The 17476-nt window shown below is 57.7% G+C and overlaps 1 protein-coding gene across 7 annotated transcripts in view; it reads left to right on the top strand.

Annotated features, from left to right (window-relative positions):
* The window catches only part of AHDC1 (AT-hook DNA binding motif containing 1), a 109278-nt gene extending 94329 nt beyond the window's left edge, over window positions 1-14949 (top strand). For 6 of the 7 annotated variants that reach the window (XM_030539397.1, XM_030539396.1, XM_030539394.1 and 3 more), the window contains 2 exons: window positions 488-5572; window positions 7616-7703. In XM_030539397.1, the coding sequence (XP_030395257.1) occupies window positions 488-5529 (5042 nt within the window). In that variant the 3' untranslated portion in view covers window positions 5530-5572; window positions 7616-7703. Of the gene's footprint in view, window positions 1-487; window positions 5573-7615; window positions 8281-14296 lie in introns of those variants that run through there. The other variant, XR_003997351.1, reaches the window with a different exon arrangement.
* The last annotated feature ends 2527 nt before the right edge of the window (window positions 14950-17476 follow it).

Genomic DNA, 17476 nt, shown 5'->3' with positions numbered 1-17476 from the left:
AGGGAGCTCTGTGAGTAAGGAGGACCCAGGGATTCCTGGGAAGCTGTCATAGAGGGAGGTAGGGGTTCGGCCCTGGCAGGCTTCCGCTGGGGCTGGCGGGAGGGATTTTGCTAGTGGGCATCAGCTGTGGCTTCTGTGTCGGGGAGGGATGGGGGGTATCACAGCATTGTGTTTGTGATGGGCTGTGGCTTAGCTAGCAGGAGAAGCTTTCCAGCTCTCTGGGGGTTCAGCTCTAGAGCAGGATCCTTAGGGCGCTTGTGGAATCCCCGTTTTCGAAGGTTTTTAAGAACAGGGTGGACAAACACCGGCAGGGACAGTCTAGGTGTACCGAGTCCATCCCTTCCAGCCCTCCTCAGGAGACATTGCTGTACCGTGCTTTATGGAGCATTCACCCCTCCCGTGGAAGCCCGCAGGGTGCCAAGCTAGCTGGCCCAGCGCTGCCCTGCCCCACATTAAGAGCCTGACTTTGCTTCTCTGCCCGTTTCAGGTCCATGCATCGGCTTCCCCGATACCCATGTCAGCAACTGTTCCACCAAGAGGCACCCGGGGGAGGAGGAGTTCAGGATGCGCGTGAAGCCCCCAGGCCCAGTGGTAACGTCTGGTGCCATCCGCAGCTCACCTGACTACGTCCGCGAGCCCAAGTTCTACCAGGCAGGCCATCCTGGGCAGAGGCCGGCAGCGTGCCCGGCAGAGAAGGCCTTATCCTGTAGCGTGCTGAGCTTCCCTGAGGGTTCCTGCCCGGCGCTGGGCCGGGAGCACCAGTCCAGCTCACTGCTCCATGGGGACCCGGCTGACAGGTGCCAGAGCCTCCACGCCCTTGGTCCCACCAAGGGAGAGGACTTCTCGGCCAACGCTCTGGGCTGCGCCAGCGACCCCCAGATCCTGGTAGGGGGCCTGGATGAGACAGCCACCCACGACCGCGCCCCCAAGACCTTCTCCAATGCGACGTTGGCCTCCAGCCGCTGTAACGTCGACAACATCGTCTTGCTGCTGAAGAGCAAGTGTGGCAACGGGCGAATCAACCTCCACCCGGTGGTGCAGCTGATCGACATCATGAAGGACCTCAGTCGGCTCTCTGAGGACCTGAAGAACAGCGGTGTCCACCTGGACTGTGGCAGCCTGCGGCTCAACAGCCACCCAGCCCCCAGCGAGGAGAGCCGGACGCTGGCCAGCACCGGGGACCGAGATCTCCAGTACAGCTTCTTCTCCTCAGCCACGCTGGCCAACAGCATTCGCAGCCCAGAGGAGAGGGTGGCACAGTGCAACGCCAAACCCGAGCTGCCCAGGCAGACTCACCCTGCCCCCTCTGAGAAGGAGATGGAAGGAGGCAGGGAAAGTCCCCAGGTACCAGGATGCCAGAGCAGCGCTGCCCCGGCCTCAAAGCCACCCGGCAACCAGGACGAAGCCAGCTGCTCCGAGCCAGACCCCACGGATTACTCGGAGCTGGCTGACGCAGATATACTGAGTGAACTGGCCTCGCTGGGCTGTCCAGGGGCCCAGCTGCTGGAGTCTCAGTCTCTGGAGCCCCAGCCCCAGTTGCTATCAGCCCAGGAGCTCGATTCCCAGTCCCAGTTACTAGATTCTCAATCTCTTGAGTCCCAGCCTCGGCTCCTAGATGCCCAGACTCTGGAGCCCCTGCCCGAGTCCCTGGAGCTGCAGAGTTTGGAGCCGCTGCCAGAGTCGCTGGGCCTCCAGTCTCTAGAGCCCTTGTCCGAGTCTCTGGAGCTCCAGTCTCTAGAGCCCTTGTCGGAGTCTCTGGAGCTCCAGTCTCTGGAGCCCCTGTCTGAGCCTCTGGGACTCCAGGCCCTGGATACTCTGCCCGAATCATTGGATCCCCAGCTCTTAGACTCCCAAGCCCAGCTGCTTGATCCTGAGGCCCAGTTACTGGACAATCCGTCCCTAGGGCCCCTGCCCAAGTTGCTGGAGCCGCAGCCCCAGCTCATGGCAGCCGAGCCCCTGGGGTCCCATCCACTCCAGCCCCGCCTCGGTAGCTGCCGGCTGGGAGAGGTGATGAAGCGGGGCTCCTGCGCGGGGCGGGGCATGGGGCGGGGCGGGGATGACCACCGGAAATACGCGCTGCGCAGAACAGACAAACCAAAGATGCTCGGTCGCCGGCGGCGGGCGGGGCGGGGCCGGAGGGCGGAGGTCTCTGCCGAGAGCCGAGTCCTTCCCCTGGCCATGCCAGCAGAGGTAGTGCTGGGGCCAGCCGAGCCCAGCGTCTCCATCCTGCTGGCAGCTCCCGCCCTGGAGGCCGACGATGTCCAGAAGGCAGCCCTGCAGGCCAAGAAGGGCAAATGCCGCGGGGTGCGCAAGATGGTGGTGAAGATGGCCAAGATCCCCGTCTCCTTGGGGAGGAGGAACAAGACCACCTACAAGGTCTCCTCCCTCAGCAGCAACCTGAGCGTGGAGGGCAAGGAGCTGACGGCCCGCACCTCCATGGAGCCCACCCCGCTGCTGAAGATGAAGAACAACGGCCGCAATGTGGTGGTGGTCTTCCCCCCGGGGGAGATGCCCATCATCCTGAAGCGCAAACGGGGGCGGCCCCCCAAAAACCTGCTGCTGGGGCCAGGCAAGCCTAAGGAGCCCACCCCGGAGGTGAAGAAGAGGAGGAGGAGGAAGCAGAAGCTGGCCTCGCCCCAGCCCTCCTACATCGCCGACACCAACGACAGCAAGGCCGACTACTCGGATGTGCTAGCCAAGCTGGCCTTCCTGAACCGGCAGAGCCAGTGCTCAGGGCGCTGCTCCCCACCACGCTGCTGGACCCCCAGTGAGCCCGAGTCCATCCACCAGGCCCCTGACACGCAGAGCATCTCCCACTTCCTGCACAGGGTGCAGGGCTTCCGCCGGCGCGGGGGCAAGGCGGGCGGCTTTGGCGGGCGGGGAGGGGGCCATGCCGCCCGCTCGTCCCGCTGTTCCTTCAGCGACTTCTTCGAGGGTATCGGGAAGAAGAAGAAGGCCCCTGCCGCCGTGCACGCTGACCCCGTCCACCCTCGTAAGAGGGGCCGGCCAGAGCCGGATTCCGTGGGGAAGCCCAAGCGGAAGAGGCGGGCTCGCAAGAACGGGGTGCTCTTTCCAGAGCAGAACCCCAGCCAGAACTTCAGTGACGGCACCTCGGAGTGGGCCGGGGACAAGGGGAGCCCATGGGCACCCCACCACAGCCACCTCTCCAGCCAGGCTAGCAGGAACTGCAGCTACCAAGGGGCAGAGTCCCGGGCATTCCACTCGTCGGCGCTGGAGTCCAGCTCTTCCAGCCGGGCCAGCTTCTTCACCGGGAGCAACCCGTCCTCCCAGACGGAGGTCAGCCAGGAGAGGCACAACCTCTTCACCGGCTACTTCCGCTCCCTGCTGGACTCGGACGACTCCTCGGACCTGCTGGACTTTGCCCTTTCAGCCTCGCGGTCCGAGTCACGGAAGTCCTCAGCCACCTACACGGCCCCGCCCAACACCATGCCCAGCCAGCGGGGCCTGGCCTCCTACCCTGGCAGGAGCGCCAAAGTCACTCCCGCTGCTGCCGCCACCACCGAGGCACCCTTCCATGCAGTCATGCCAAGCCGGCAGTCCTTCTCCCACAGCCGGGCAGCCGGCTATGGGGTCTCCCAGGCCGCCTCGGATTGCCGTGGGGCCGACGCTTTCCAGAAGCTGGTGCCGCCCTCGGCCGTCTCCAGGTCGCCCACCGCTCACCCCACCGCCACCACCAGCTATGCCCAGTACGGTAGCTACGGCTCGGGGCAGAGCGTGACGCCCTCCAGTGTGTTCCAGCCGGGAAAGCAGTACCCCGCTGCCCAAGACTGTCCCAACAACAAGGACTGCAGCTTCGCCTACGGCAGTGGGAACAGCCTCCCTTCGTCCCCCAGCAGCGCCCACAGCGCCGGCTACGCCCAGCAGACAGTGGGGCCCAGCTTGCCGCTCAGCAAGGCCTCCTTCTTCACCAGCTCCGAGCCGGGCCAGTTCTCCAGCTCCTCGCACACACCCCTAAGGTGCGACAGCCGGGCCAGCACCGTGTCCCCTGGCGGCTACATGGTCCCCAAAGGTTCCGCTGCTTTCCAGCCCTCGTCCGAGAACTGCCGACAGTTCCCCAGCGCTGCCCAGTGGACTTTCCGACAAGGCTACGGGGGCCTGGACTGGAGCTCCGAGGCCTTCAGCCAGCTCTATAACCCGGGCTTCGAGTGCCACATCAACGAACCTAACGTCATCCTGGACATCTCCAACTACACCCCCCAGAAGGCCAAGCAGCAGACGGTCTCGGAGACCTTTTCTGAGTCCTCCTCCGACAGCACCCAGTTCAACCAGCCGGCCGGGTACAGGCGGGCCAACAGCGAGGCCTCGTCCAGCGAAGGCCAGTCCAGCCTGTCCAGCCTGGAGAAGCTCATGATGGACTGGAACGAGGCCTCCTCGGCCCCGGGTTACAACTGGAATCAGAGCGTCCTGTTCCAAAGCAGCTCCAAGCCCGGGCGGGGAAGGCGGAAGAAGGTGGACATGTTTGATGCCTCCCATCTGAACTTCTCTTCCTCTTCTTCCTCCTCCTCGGTGTATCCCTCCAAGAGGAGCACGGGGCCCAGGCAACCACGGGGCTCCCGAGGGGCCTGCGCCTCCAAGAAGGAGCGGGGCACAGGGAAGGCCAAGTTCCCCACCAAAGCCCAGCAGGTCAACGCGCTGTTTCAAGAGAGCACAGACTTGGGGCTGGATTATTACAGCGGCGACAGCAGCATGTCCCCACTCCCCTCCCAGTCCCGGGGCTTCGGGCTCGGCGAGCGAGAGCCGGGCGACTACGCTGGGCCCTACTCCATGAACCCCTCCACCCCTTCCGACGGGACCTTCGTCCAAGGCTTTCAGAGCGATTCCCCCAGCCTGGGCCAGACGGACTTGGAGAGCAAACACTTCCCCGCCCTGCCGCACCAGCTGGCCGCCCCGGCCCAGCAGACTGTGTTCGAAGCCAGCTTGCAGAAAGCCTTCTCGCCCAACTGCTCCCCGACCCTGGCCTTCAAGGAGGATCTGCGGCCGAGCGACATCCGCAAGCTGCCAGCCTGTGAATCACTCAAGCACAGCATGCCAGGGAGCGGCCTGCCCCACCCTGCGCACATGGCCTGCCGAGACCTCCCCATGCCTCAGCCCCTCTACGACTCCCCCAGCTGCAAAAACCCTAGCTACTGGTACTCGCCCAACTCCAGCACCCGGAGCCCCCCCTACGAGAACAAACCTGGGGCCAGCCTGCTGGTGGACTTCATGGGGAGGGCTGACGCCTCCTGCCTCAACCCCCATCTGAGCAACCCCAACACCTCCAAGGGCGAGAAGGAGCCCCTCGAGATGGCCAGGGCTCACCACCGGGGGGCGTACGCTTGCCCCTTGATGAATGACTTGAATATCTCCCCAGTACCGAGAGACTCTATGCTGCAGCTGCAGGACAACTACAGGTACCCGAGCTTCCCGCCCCAAGGGCATCCCATCATGGCCGCGGCCCAGAAGAGCGGGTTTTTGGGTCCAATGGTAGAGCAACACCCCGAGGACACTTTTACAGTCACCTCATTGTAGTGTCATCTAAAGTGCCAACCGGACAACGAGGTTTTGTTACAGGGTAGGTTCTGGGGAGGGGACTCGGAGGGAGGGGAGGCACCGAGCTTGGCCCCTAATACCCAGGGATGCAGGCCTGGGCCGCCACGTTGGGAGGGCATGGTTAATCTTGGAGGATAAAGCGGGAGGGGGAGGAAAAGAGGGGGACAAGGAGGGGGCAATGAATTGATGGGTTGGGGTGTGAGCTCAGCTTGGGCTGGGGAGTGGATCCCCCAGCAAGGCTCAGGTGAGAGGTTCGGGGTCCTGTGAGAATACCCGGAGGGGAACCGGTGCTTCTCACATGTTCACGTGTCTGCCCACACACGTGCAAAGGAGCTCTCGCGTCACCCAGTTGGGGAGGTGACACCCTGATGCTAGAGTCTCTGTGTGTCTAGCTGCAGTACGTAGAGGAGACCTGTCCCTGGAGGGTCAGGGTGCAGGGAGAGGGCTGTATATCCAGCATTGACGGTGCCCTAGAGGTTTCAGAACATAACTGGCTGCTTCTTGGGCTAGTCTCACCTTTCTGTAACTGGGACCTGGGCATCTTGCCCCCTGGATTTGCCAGCCAGTGGCTAAGCACGAGCCCCAGGACACCCTTCCAGCTGCGGTGGTGCTATCTTCCGTGGGAAATCCTGATCCCCAGACTTGAAGGCAGGATGCTGTCAGGAGCCAGATATCCTCGCTGGCTGATGGCTACCAGATTCCAGTTCAGCCACGCTCTGTAGCTTGGCTTGCTAGGAGGGACTGTGGGTTTGTCTGCAGTGTGTGAGAACTGTCCGGTTCCTCTGGGCTCTGTTGAGTAGGTCTGAGGATCCTGTGCTGGCCGCGGCAGGGAGGAGAGCCCTGCCCCACTTTGCACCTGCTCCCGCTAGATCTCCAGACACAGGATTTGCCTAAACATCCCAAGCAGTGGTCAAAGCTTAAGCCCAGGCCCAGGGTTTCCATGGCACCAAGCCACGGAGGGCTTGGAGAGCTCCCTATTCCCTCCACCTCCCCCAGGGCTATTTGATCCCTTTCCCAGCGAGTCAGTTTGCACCCAGACTGTACTCCATGCCCTATTCGCAATAGAGATCACCCAGCCTCTCACTTCCTGACGGCTGCAGGGGCCGGAGGGCATTGCTTCCCATGCAGAGCATTGCAAGAGGGCTGAGAGGCATTGAAAGGGATGGTTTGTCATTAGATCAGCCAGAGGCAGGACATGGGAGGTTATTGACCAGTCGGTGGAATCCAGACTATATAGACTTGATGGGCAGGGCCTAGGATGGCAAGAGGTACAGCCCAGGTTGGTGCAAAAGGCCCATTGGCTTCAGTTGCCCTTCACGGGTATAAACTAACTGAGGGTAAGATTGGATGGCGTGTGGGCTGGGATGTGTCCGCTCTCAGGGGAGTGAGATGGTTTGGAACAGGGAGCCGCCGCCTCTCTCCCCACACACACGCAGGTGTAAATCAGGAGTAACTCCACTGAAGCCAGGGGAAAGCCAGAGGGAGAGGGGAAGGTTTGTCTTTGTGGGCCCTGGGAGAGCTGGCTGTGCCACAGACACCCTGGGTGGCCTTGGGCATGTCACTTAGCTCCCATTTAGCACATGAATAAGGCCTGGATCTCCCGAAATGCCCAGCTCTTAGCGTGCCGCCTGGAGCCAGATTTTCCAAAGAGTTCTGAGCTCGTTTGCAAAACAGGCCACTTATGTCACTGCCCCAGTCTCTCTCAGCATAAAACGGGGTTGTTCGTCTTTCATTTCTCCCACCCTGTGAGCCTGATTCTCCTTTATACTCTGGCCTCTTTATACTGCTCTGAAACAGCAAGTCACTTTCCCATGGACTTTACGGCCTCTTTACGCTCCCAATGCTGTGTAAAGGGGCCTTAGTGTAAACAAGAATTGGGCCCGTTGTCTGGGTTGCTATTAAAACTGCAAGCTCTTTGGAGCAGGGCCTGTGTCTTACCACGTGTATGTACAGCACCAAGAACAGTGGGGTCTGATCTCTACTGAGCCATCTAGGGGTGACCGTAATCTCCAAGGGTTTGTCTTGACCTTTTCTCACCCCACTCTTCCGTCTCTTTCTTTTTCAGAGCTAATTTAGCCAGCACTTTTTCTGGAACACTTTTCAAGTTCTGTATTTAACTGAGATCGAGAACTGTTTGTTTGTTTGCTTTTCTAAAAAAAAAGAAAAAAAGAAAAAAAAAGAAAGAAAGCAGAGAAGAGGAAGAGAGAAGCCCCCTGGTTTTTTTTTTAAATAAGAACTCACTCCGTCTCTGAACAACATGGCTGTGATTTTTGGACCAAGCCGTGTTGTCGTGTCCCCCCACACACACACCTCCCGCTCCACAGCCTCTAGCAGAAAGACAATCGGACAGCAGCCGCCTCCTTCCCGCCCCCGCCTGCATGTGTGTGAGCCGACAGAGGGAAGGCAGCGGAACAGAACTCGGGACGGCAACGGGAGGGGTTGGGGGGGTTGGGATTTTTTGTTGGTTGGTTTGATTGGTTTTTCTACAAAAATAAATGAGATCTGTGAACTCGAAGGAAAAACTTACAGCTGCCGACCGAGGACTTGGCTACGTCCCCTCTTCCGCCACGTTTGCCGTTTTGGAGGGTTTTGTTCATTTTTTGTTCCCCAGTGTGTTTGTTTTTGGGGGTATTTTTGTTGCTTGATTTTTTTTTATTTTTTTTGGAGAGCCAAATATATATATATATTAAAAACTTCACCAGTGGATCCCGGAGACACACCTATTGCCTGGTAAGTAACTGAGCAGGATTTCCCCTCCCCTGCCCCCCAGACCCGCTTCTGGGAGTTGATGGCTGTGGGTGTTAGAGGTCGTCCCCTTCCCTGATGAATCTTGGGGGGCTGGATCAGAGCCGGCTCAGGTTGGCGATTGCTGCAGAGGACTCCGTTGATTGGGGAGCTGAGCTGTGGGTGGAAAGGGGAAGGCCCCTGCATACCGCAGCCAGTGTGGATCAGGGGAAGGCTGTTGGTTTAATTACTCTGAGTTTAGTAGTGGAGGAATAAAGCTGTGACCTGGAGGAAGGGCCCCCGCAGACTCCGGCGTGGTGTTGATCCTTCCTGCGCTGGGGGACAAGTCAGACCCCCCGTAGGGCAGCAGAGGGGGTCCCAGCACCACAGCTCTGAGCCACAGCCCACCGAGATCAGTGGACAGGCTCCTAGGGTTTGGCGTGAGCCCCAGTGCAGTGAGGACGCTGCCGCTAGGGTGATCAGAGGTCCCAATTTTATAGGGACAGTTCTGATTTTTGGGTCTTTTTCTTACATAGGCTCCTATTACCCCCCCACCCCCTCTCCCGATTTTTCACACTTGCTGTCTGGTCACCATAGGTGCCACCCACGTGCTCCCCAGGTCTGTGTTCGTGTCTCACTCATGGAACTAGGAGCTAGATTTTCCCCTTGCTTGCGCTTGTGGGCATCTCGACAGCTGGGCAGGGTCTGGCCCTGCGTGTCTGAGACTGAATCTGAGCTACCCTGCATTCCTCTTGCTCTTCTCTGTCTCCTTCCCCCCAGCTCTCCTCTCCCATCGCCCTTTCCTGACTCGTACCCCCGCAACCGCCGTGGGCTGATGAGATGGACGATCCTAGCACACCTGCCCGGATTTCAGTGTGGCCTGACTGGGCCGTGTTTGGGGAGGTTGAGCAGCCTTCGCCCCCAGCGGGGCACGTGAAATGTTCCCAGTCCCTGTTCATGGTGAGGCTGGTAGAGGCACGGACACGTGCATCTCCAGGCACGGACGTAAAGGCTGGGTTCAGGCTTCCTCGCCCTCTGTGCAGGGGTGGGGTGAGAGGGGGCAAGGAGCCCTTTCCCGCCAACTCTCCCCCATGCAGCAGGCAGTCCTCACCCTGGATTTGACCCTCCTGGGGTGTACTGGGAAAAGGGGGGGCTTACAGCGACTGGCCCAATGCCAGGTTAACAACACTTTCCCCGTGATGCTGTCCTAGGGGTGGAGTTTCGGGGTGGTGGATCTGTGAACTGGGGCTGGATAATGCGGTGAATAGCAGCACCTGCAGTGGTACCGTCAGTGCTGATGGGAGGGCAGGCGATTCTCACCAAGGCCATAAACTGCTCACTCTGGGGCTGTGGGAGGGATTTTCCCCCGTCACCCCTACTTGGCCAGGTGTCCTGTGGGTCTGGGTGCTGGGAGGCCCTGTCTGAAGCAATGATCCGCTGCTGCTGTCAGCGGATCCTGTGCCCTGAGGCCTCTGTTCGGTGGAGGAGGCCGCTGGGTTTGGGATTTGTGCTTAAATCGGGTCAATAGGAAGGGCTGTAACACGCCGTCCCCATGCCTCCTGGGCTCTACAGTTCAGCCTGCGTTTGACTGGCAACCACCTACTGCGGGGACCGCCCGTGTCTCTGGGCTTGGGTCTCCGCTCACCTGACCCCCCAGCCCTGCACTGATTTCAGCAGGGTCGCTCCTGATTTACACCCGTCTCTGCGTCCCATCCAGCTCCCACTGCCGTCAACAGGAGTCTTCGCGTTGGCTCCTTCAGGAGTCGGATCAGGCTGCCGGGCAGGGGAGACTCAGGTTCTGCTGCACCCCCTTGGCAGGCTGCCCCCGCTAGGCAAAGGGGCAGCCGTCAGCTCCATGCGGCTGGAGTCGCTGCCTGTAGAAGTGGGTGTGAAAAACGGGACGTGCTGATATGGGGTTGTGCACGCCTCTTTGGGTGTCGGCGTGTGCACACGCATGTTGGGCTGTGGGGGAGAGAGACACATTAGTGGCTGGGTGTCCATATTTGCGTGTCCCTTTGTGCATATACATGTCTGTGTGTACGCATGGCTGTGGGGGGGGGGGGCGTCTGAATGCCTGTCTGTGTGCAGGACTTTAGATCAGTGCTTCTCAGCCTTTCTGTACTGGGAGGCTCTCTGGCCAGGAGCTGGCCCCAAGCTCTTCCCAGCTAGCAGTATAGGAAGGGTAGGCTGGCGGTCAGCCCATGAGCCCATCCGTGCCCCTCAGGGTAAGAACCCATGACTCGGATCCTCTGTCAAAGCCCGCTGCCTTGGGTTCCCTGCGTTCAGCCTGGTTGATCCTTCCAGGTGTGTGCAATAGACCTCTCCATTCCCATCCCAGCTCTCTGCCTGGGAAGCCACTGGCTGTTCCCTGCCCCTCGCCCTGGCAGGCGGGACCCCTGAGCCCTGCAGAAGGAGTCCCCTGGGTGCTGAGTTCCAGCCCTTAGTCAGGGTGCAGTTAGAGCCGTCAGTGGCTGGGTAATTGGGTGTTAATTGCGTGCCAGGTTATTTCTCGCTTGCTCAGTGAGTTTCAGTAAGGGGCTCTCCGTCGACAATGGAGCAATGTTGAATTAACAGGCCAGCACTGCCTTAGGAGTGGCACAATCAGGGCTCAGGTCAGGCCTTTCACGCTCAGCTTCTCTGTAGGCACCTATTGAAATGGGTCGACTTCCAGCAGTGTTCAGCATCCACTGAGAATCCCCCATCTGCCCCACTGAGAACAATGGGGAGTTCCCCCCATTCACATCCCTCCCCCCACTGAGGATGCTGGGCACTGAGCTCTTGTTATTACAGTCACACCGAGAGGCCCCAGCTGCGATCCAGGCCCCGTTGTGCCAGGTGCTGTACATTCCCCCTGTGAGAGACGGGCCCAGCCTCAAAGCACTCACAATCTCAGCGGACGTGGTAGACAAAGGGGTATGTGGGACAGAGGAGAAGTGATGTACCCAAGGCAGAGCGAAGATTAGACTCCAAGTTCTCCTGACTCGCAGCCTAGTGCCTTATCCTCTAGCCTGTGCTGCCTGGCCAGCTGGTATGAAAATCTGCACTGAACTCTCCTGACCCTCCAGCCTCTCATGCCCATGGGCGGATCCTGCAAGGCGCTGAGTGCCTCTGAGAAATCCCCAAGGCCTCTCCAGGGCAGGATGGAGGCAGCGTTCCCACTGCCCTGGCTATACCTGCCCTGTCGAGAAGCAGGAGCCCTCGGTCTCTTGGGCTGGAGGGTTCGAAGCTCTGGGGCCTGGCTGTGGGGCCTGTGGAAGAGTGATAGCCAGGCCTGCAGTACTGTCACCATCTTTAGCTCCCAGGGAGTGGAGGGCAGCACCATGGCCCGTGCCCACAGCAGGCAGGCGTGTGTCCCTGTTTCCAAGCCAGCCCTTTCCAAGGGAAGGAGACTGACCCTGGGCTGGGGGGCAGCACAGAGGGAGGGGTTTCTGCAGGGCGGGTCGCTGGCTGCGTGTTCGGGAGGGCGCTTCAGCCAGTGGGGCGAGGCTCAGGTTAATGCCCCGTCCTGCAGAGCAAACTCCTGCTGCTCTCATGCCCACCAGCCCCTCAGCGGGCACCGCTCAGCAGAGCTACCCTGGGGGCGATGGAGTCCTGCGAAGCCAGGGGAGCTGTGCTGAGTTACTCCAGCAGAGGATCTGGCCCTGCAGGGCCTGCTCTCAATAGGTGATTAGCTAAGCCGAGCCCAGCTCAGCTGCCGTATCTATGACAACTGATCTTGGCTCAGGCCTGAGCTCTCCTTGTTCCCCTTCCTTGGTGGCCTAATGGGCTCCAGAGGTTGACCCGAAGGGCGAAGCCGGCGCATTCCTCCATGTTCTCATGCCTCTGGATCCTCCTGCTCCCTGGTCTCCTGCCCTCCAAAGCTGGGCCCTCCAGGCTCCCAGGCAGCTTGCTTTGCTTTGTCCAGCTCGGCTCGACTGCCTGATGGCACAGGGCCAATGGGAGTAACCCAGCTGATGTCAGTGGAGTCACTCTGGATTTACATCAGTGTAACCCAGAGCGGAATCTGGCCCTTGGAGCGTTTCTTGTATCCGTTAACACAATGGATGTAGTGCAGATCTGGTTCCTACATTGGGCCCCCTACTCTGCGGTGTGTGGCCAAGCAGCTGTACCTATTCCCTACTGCCCCCACCGTACATGTCTGGTCCTCAAAGGCACCCAGAAAAGGTGTCACGGTGACAACTGGGTGCTGCACATGCACCCAGGTCCCCGCTGTGAGCACAGCTCCAGAGAAGATGCATTGGCTCATCTCAGAAAATTGTCTGCTGCACGGCAGGGAAATCTTTGCCCTTCTCCCCATGTGCTCCAGGGCCAGGCCTAGCTCCCTTCTGGCTTAAACAGGTTCTGCTGCTCTAGATGCTGAAATGCCTCTGAACGTCAGAAACCTGCCAAAACACACACACACACACACACACACACACACACACACACACACACACACACACACACACACACACACACACACACACACGACAGTTTGAAACAAGCCAGGTTCCATCTGGAGCTGTGGCATTGGGCAACCTGGAGATCCTCACGGGTGTCAAACCAAAACCAGACCCCTGGTCTACCTAGTGAGTCACCCTGACAATGGCTGGGAGCAGATAGGTACTGGCCGAGCAGCCAGTGGATATCCTGTGTTCTCTTTTGCAATCCTGTGCCATGAATAACATTTCTTCCTGATCCCCAGCTCATCAGGTTATGCCCTGAACCAGGAGGGCTGAGCGTCCTGGGAATTTTTATCCTATGCTAGTGTGATTGCAGATGGTTATGGTGGGATTGTGTCTGAACTTGACCCTGAGGTGCAGGTACCTCTGAGCAGGGAAGAGAGACTTTTCATGAGCGGCATGACCCACAAAGTTCAATGGTTCTGCCTCTCAGCCCACAACAAGATGGGGTCATTGTAACTGGCCCATTCATCTAACAGAACCTCAGCACCATAATCTGGATTCGAATCGGGCTTTGAACTACACTGACGCCTCTCCTGACACTATACTGGCCTGATCCCCTCTTGCTGCCAGCCATGGGACTCCCCTGACTCACGCCAGAGTAACCGAGAGCAGAGCCAGGCTCACAGAGCGTATATGTCATGGTGATGAGTTCAGCACCACCCAGGGACCTGGCACGATGCCCAGCACTGCCAGCAGAGAGGCAGAAGGGCCCTGCGGGTCAGGCGTTGGCCTAGGGTGCAACTGACTTCAGTTCCTGCCTCTGCCTGAGGTTTCCTGTGGGACTTTGCACCAGTGTCCAGTTCCCCACCTTCGAAAGAGAGAGAGAACGTGTGGCCTGCACCTGGCATCTCTGTGTCCTGCCACCCTTTGTCTGCTAGATTTATTTAGATTAAACGGTTTGGGGGCAGGGACTGTCTCCTATTCTAGGTTTGTCTACACTGGGCATGCTACAGCCGCAGTTGTGATGCTGTAGCACTTCAGGGTAGACGCCGACCACAGCCATGGGAGGGGTTCTCCCGCCCACAGAGGTGCTCCACCGCCCCGAGAGGCGGGAGCTGGGGCAACAGAAGAGTTCTAGTGCTGTTTAGAGGGTTCGCTTGGCTTAACTCAGGGGGTGGGTATTTCACACTCCTGAGCACCGTCGTCGGGCCTGGCCTCGGTGTATGTACCGTACCTAGCGCAGCACCTAGGAACCCCAGCCGTGGACCTGGGGCCGGATTTTCAAAGGTGTTCAGCCACCTAAAGCTGCAGAAGAGTTGGGCATCATAGTGCCCTTCTGTGATTCACCACCGGTTCTTGTCCCACCCTCATCCCCATAGTGTCCTGCCTAGCCACGTCTTTAGGCACCTAAATACTTTCTGCAGCTTTTGACCCCCGTTGTGCTAGACACTGAACAAAAACACATGTCCTGCCCCCGTGGCAAGACCCCCATTGACTGCAGCGGGTGTTGGATCAGACCCAGAGGCCTCCAAGGCCCCGGGGTGAGAGCAGTGTGTCATCAATGTCTGTTTCATACCAGTAAGCGGGTGGAGGCAGGTGTGTCCCATTAATTTCCTCTCTCATTTTGTCTTTTGCAGCTTATATAAACAAATGAGAAGACCCCACCCTCGCCCATCCCAGCCATGAGTTCACTACACCACAGTCTAGCATCCACTGGCAACTCTGGGCAGGTTTTTTTTTATTTTTTTGGCAGGGGCATGGGGAGATGGGGAATGTTCCCCACTCTCAAAGCATCTGCGTGCACCGAAATCCCAGCCAGAAGAGTGAACGGCGCCGTCCCGCTTTTCGTCCACCTGATCTCCACCCCGGGTTGGCCACTCTGCCTCTCTTCTACTCAGCCCCCTTTCTCCGCAACTTTCTTCTCCTCTCCCACTCTGTTTGGCAGCAAAGATACCCCCGGTCTCTCCTCTGTTTGGAAGCAGAGGGACGTCTATTTTTTTTTTCTGCACAAAACCAGCAATTGTATATACTTTTGAAGAAAAGAAAAAATGTAAAAAAAAAAAAACCCACAAAAAAAATCAAAAACAAAAAACCCACACACACGGGAAAAAAATTAAAAATAAATAATCCAAAAAAAATTGTTGAGAGGCAAATATGCAGGAGAAAGAAGCAAAAACCCACCAGTATGCACTGAGAAAATTTATTTACAGATCGATCGACAAAAAAAAAAAGTAACAATAACCTATTTATTGTATATACTGTTTTATTATAAATCGTGTCTTGTATATTGCATTCTGTACATCTGCTGTGGTTTGTGATGTGCAAATTCCGCATGGTTTCATTGGGTTTTGGTTGCCTTTTTTATGACGACAATGATTTTAGTTTTATTTTTATTATTATTAATAATAATTTTTTTGGCAGGACACACCCAAAGATCCAAATTTGTATTAAAAAAAAAAGGAAGAAAAAGATTAAAAAAAAAACACCACCACACCCTCTTTGTGGGGGAGGGGGGTTGCTTGGTGGGGGGACTTCGGGGGAGGGGGGTTGCGGGGCCAGGAGTTGTCTGAGTTCTTGTTTGCCGCTTGTGAGCTACACCATTATTCCTTCCTCCATGCTTTTCCCAGCTGCGCCTGTGATGAGCTCAGGGTGTGTGTGTGTGTGCACGCGTGGGTGGGTGACTTTTTATTTTTGCCCTCTCTTTATCCTGCCCCCCCCCCCCTTCCCAGGGTTTGGAAACTATGTACAGCTTTGTGGATTGTGCAAAAAAACAAAACAAAAAAAAATGCCCTCCTGTGTTGTCCGTTACTGATCTAACCTGCAGTGCTTGTATGAACTAGACCAGAAATCTGGTCACTTTCAGGCGGGGCGCCTGCTCTGAGCATCCGTTCATTAAAGACCATGAGCTCCTCCTGCTTTATGATTTCTTTGAAAAGGCCCCTTGAGTCCATACTCCTCGCTCACCCCAAAAGTCCCTTTCGCTTTCCCACTCTACTGGTCTTTTTGTGTATTTAGGAAGGAATTTTTAATAGGCACTTTTTTATATTAAAAGAAACCTATATATTGAGCGATGAGGCTGCTTCTTTTTGCTTCTGTGAAGGGTTGGAGAGGATGATGGGGGGGGGGTTAATGGAGTCTGTCTCCCCGCCCTCTCCCCCATCCCCCGGTGGTGCAAGGGGGTTTTGGAGCTCTGCAATGGATTAGCTGGTATGGCGTGAGATGCTGTGATTATGCATTAGCTGGGGGGTTGGGTGTTGGCGGGGGAGGGGGATGGGTGTTGCTTATGAGGCTAGATCCGGAGCTAATGGGCGTTTAAAGCTGCCTGCTGGAAATAACCAGTATCCTGAGTGACAGGCAGCAGCCAAGTGAATGTGATTCACGGTGCAGGGCTTTGCACGCAGCCCTGTCAGTATTGGGATTTGCACTGCCAGCCTCTGAGGGGATGTCTGCCATGCAGCTGGGCGCGGGCCTCCCAGCCCAGAGAGACAGACGTGTGCTAGCCTGCTTAAAATAGCAGCGTGGCCCAGTGGGTGAGGGGGGTCTGGCCCTAGCCTCCACCGTGTTATTTTTAGCAGCTAGCTCAAGCCCTGCTAGTGCGAGTCTCTGTGTGGACGTCTGCTAGGAGCCTTTTCCCAGCCACTGGTGCAACCACCCTGGTGTTGGTGGGACCTGGGCATTTTTACCACCTGTGTTCAGCAAAGCTTAGAGGACCCAGGGTGGCACTAAACATGCATGGGGAAACCAGGCTGAAATCTAGCTCGGACGAGGCATGAGTGAGCCTGGAACAGTCTCTTCCAGGGCAGGGCTTTAGGAGATCGGCCTTTTCCCTCCGACGCGGAAGGAGAAAGCAGCCAAGCCAGGTTTCAGCCTAGCACTGAAAAAATCAAGTAGCAAATGGAACACTCGGCAAAGAGCTCTGGGGCTCCCCTCTGCAAGGCGAAAGCTGCCTCTTTATGGCAGATGCATCGCTGGAGGGAACGTGGAACCCACTAGGAGCATCAGCTGCACCAAAGGGCTGAAGCAGGACTTAACGCGGTGCATAGATCTTGTGGGACTTGAGCAGTGCCTGTGCCTGCAGCTGGGGCTGAATTCCTTGCTTGTTACCAGGCCTGGCTTTGCAAACATGCCACAGGCAGTGGGAAGGCGCCTGCTCTTTATCGGCTAAATGGCTTCTGCTTTGTCTCTTTCCTCATCGCCTCTGTTGTGTGTCCTTTCAAATCCTCCCTGGTCCAAGAGGGGGTTTGGTGCTGGCTCAGTGCAAACAGGGACAGATGTCAGGATCCGAGAGGGGCGGCTGGGTGCTGCTGGATTCCTGCATCCAAAATCTTGGGTGGGGGGGGAACCCACTGCAGGGCGGATGAGCAGAAACGGGAGAGTCGGGGCTCAGCCGGGACCATGCCGGAGCTGCAGCGAGAAAGGCCAGAGATGCATATTAGGAGGCAGGTGCCGGCGAGCGTGTTTACAGATGGGCTGTGCTGCCAGTGCTCCTGATAGCTGGCATTTTTCTCAAAGCCCTGGCTCTCAGCATCGCGAATCTCAGCTTCTATTGGGGAGGAAAGTACGTTGCTAGTTGTGGTGCAGAGAAAAGCTTAAACATGTGAAGCTCTGAGACAGGGAGGTGAAGAAAACAAACCCCCAAGTCTAACTGATTTAAAAGACCTCATGATTTTTAACTTGCTCTCATAATTTGATAGGGGGTCGGGGGGGGCTGATTTTGAATGCTTGAGGTTGACCATGCAAGATATAGGGAGAAGAGTGCAAGATGCCCAGAGCCTCTGTTCCTTACAAGCAGGGATGGATGTGACTAGTGGGCCTGG

This window comes from Gopherus evgoodei, chromosome 20, assembly GCF_007399415.2.
Source record: "Gopherus evgoodei ecotype Sinaloan lineage chromosome 20, rGopEvg1_v1.p, whole genome shotgun sequence".
NCBI classification, from domain to species: domain Eukaryota; kingdom Metazoa; phylum Chordata; order Testudines; family Testudinidae; genus Gopherus; species Gopherus evgoodei.
Note: the sequence above shows the minus strand (reverse complement) of the source record. Positions and strands in the feature narration are given on the sequence as shown.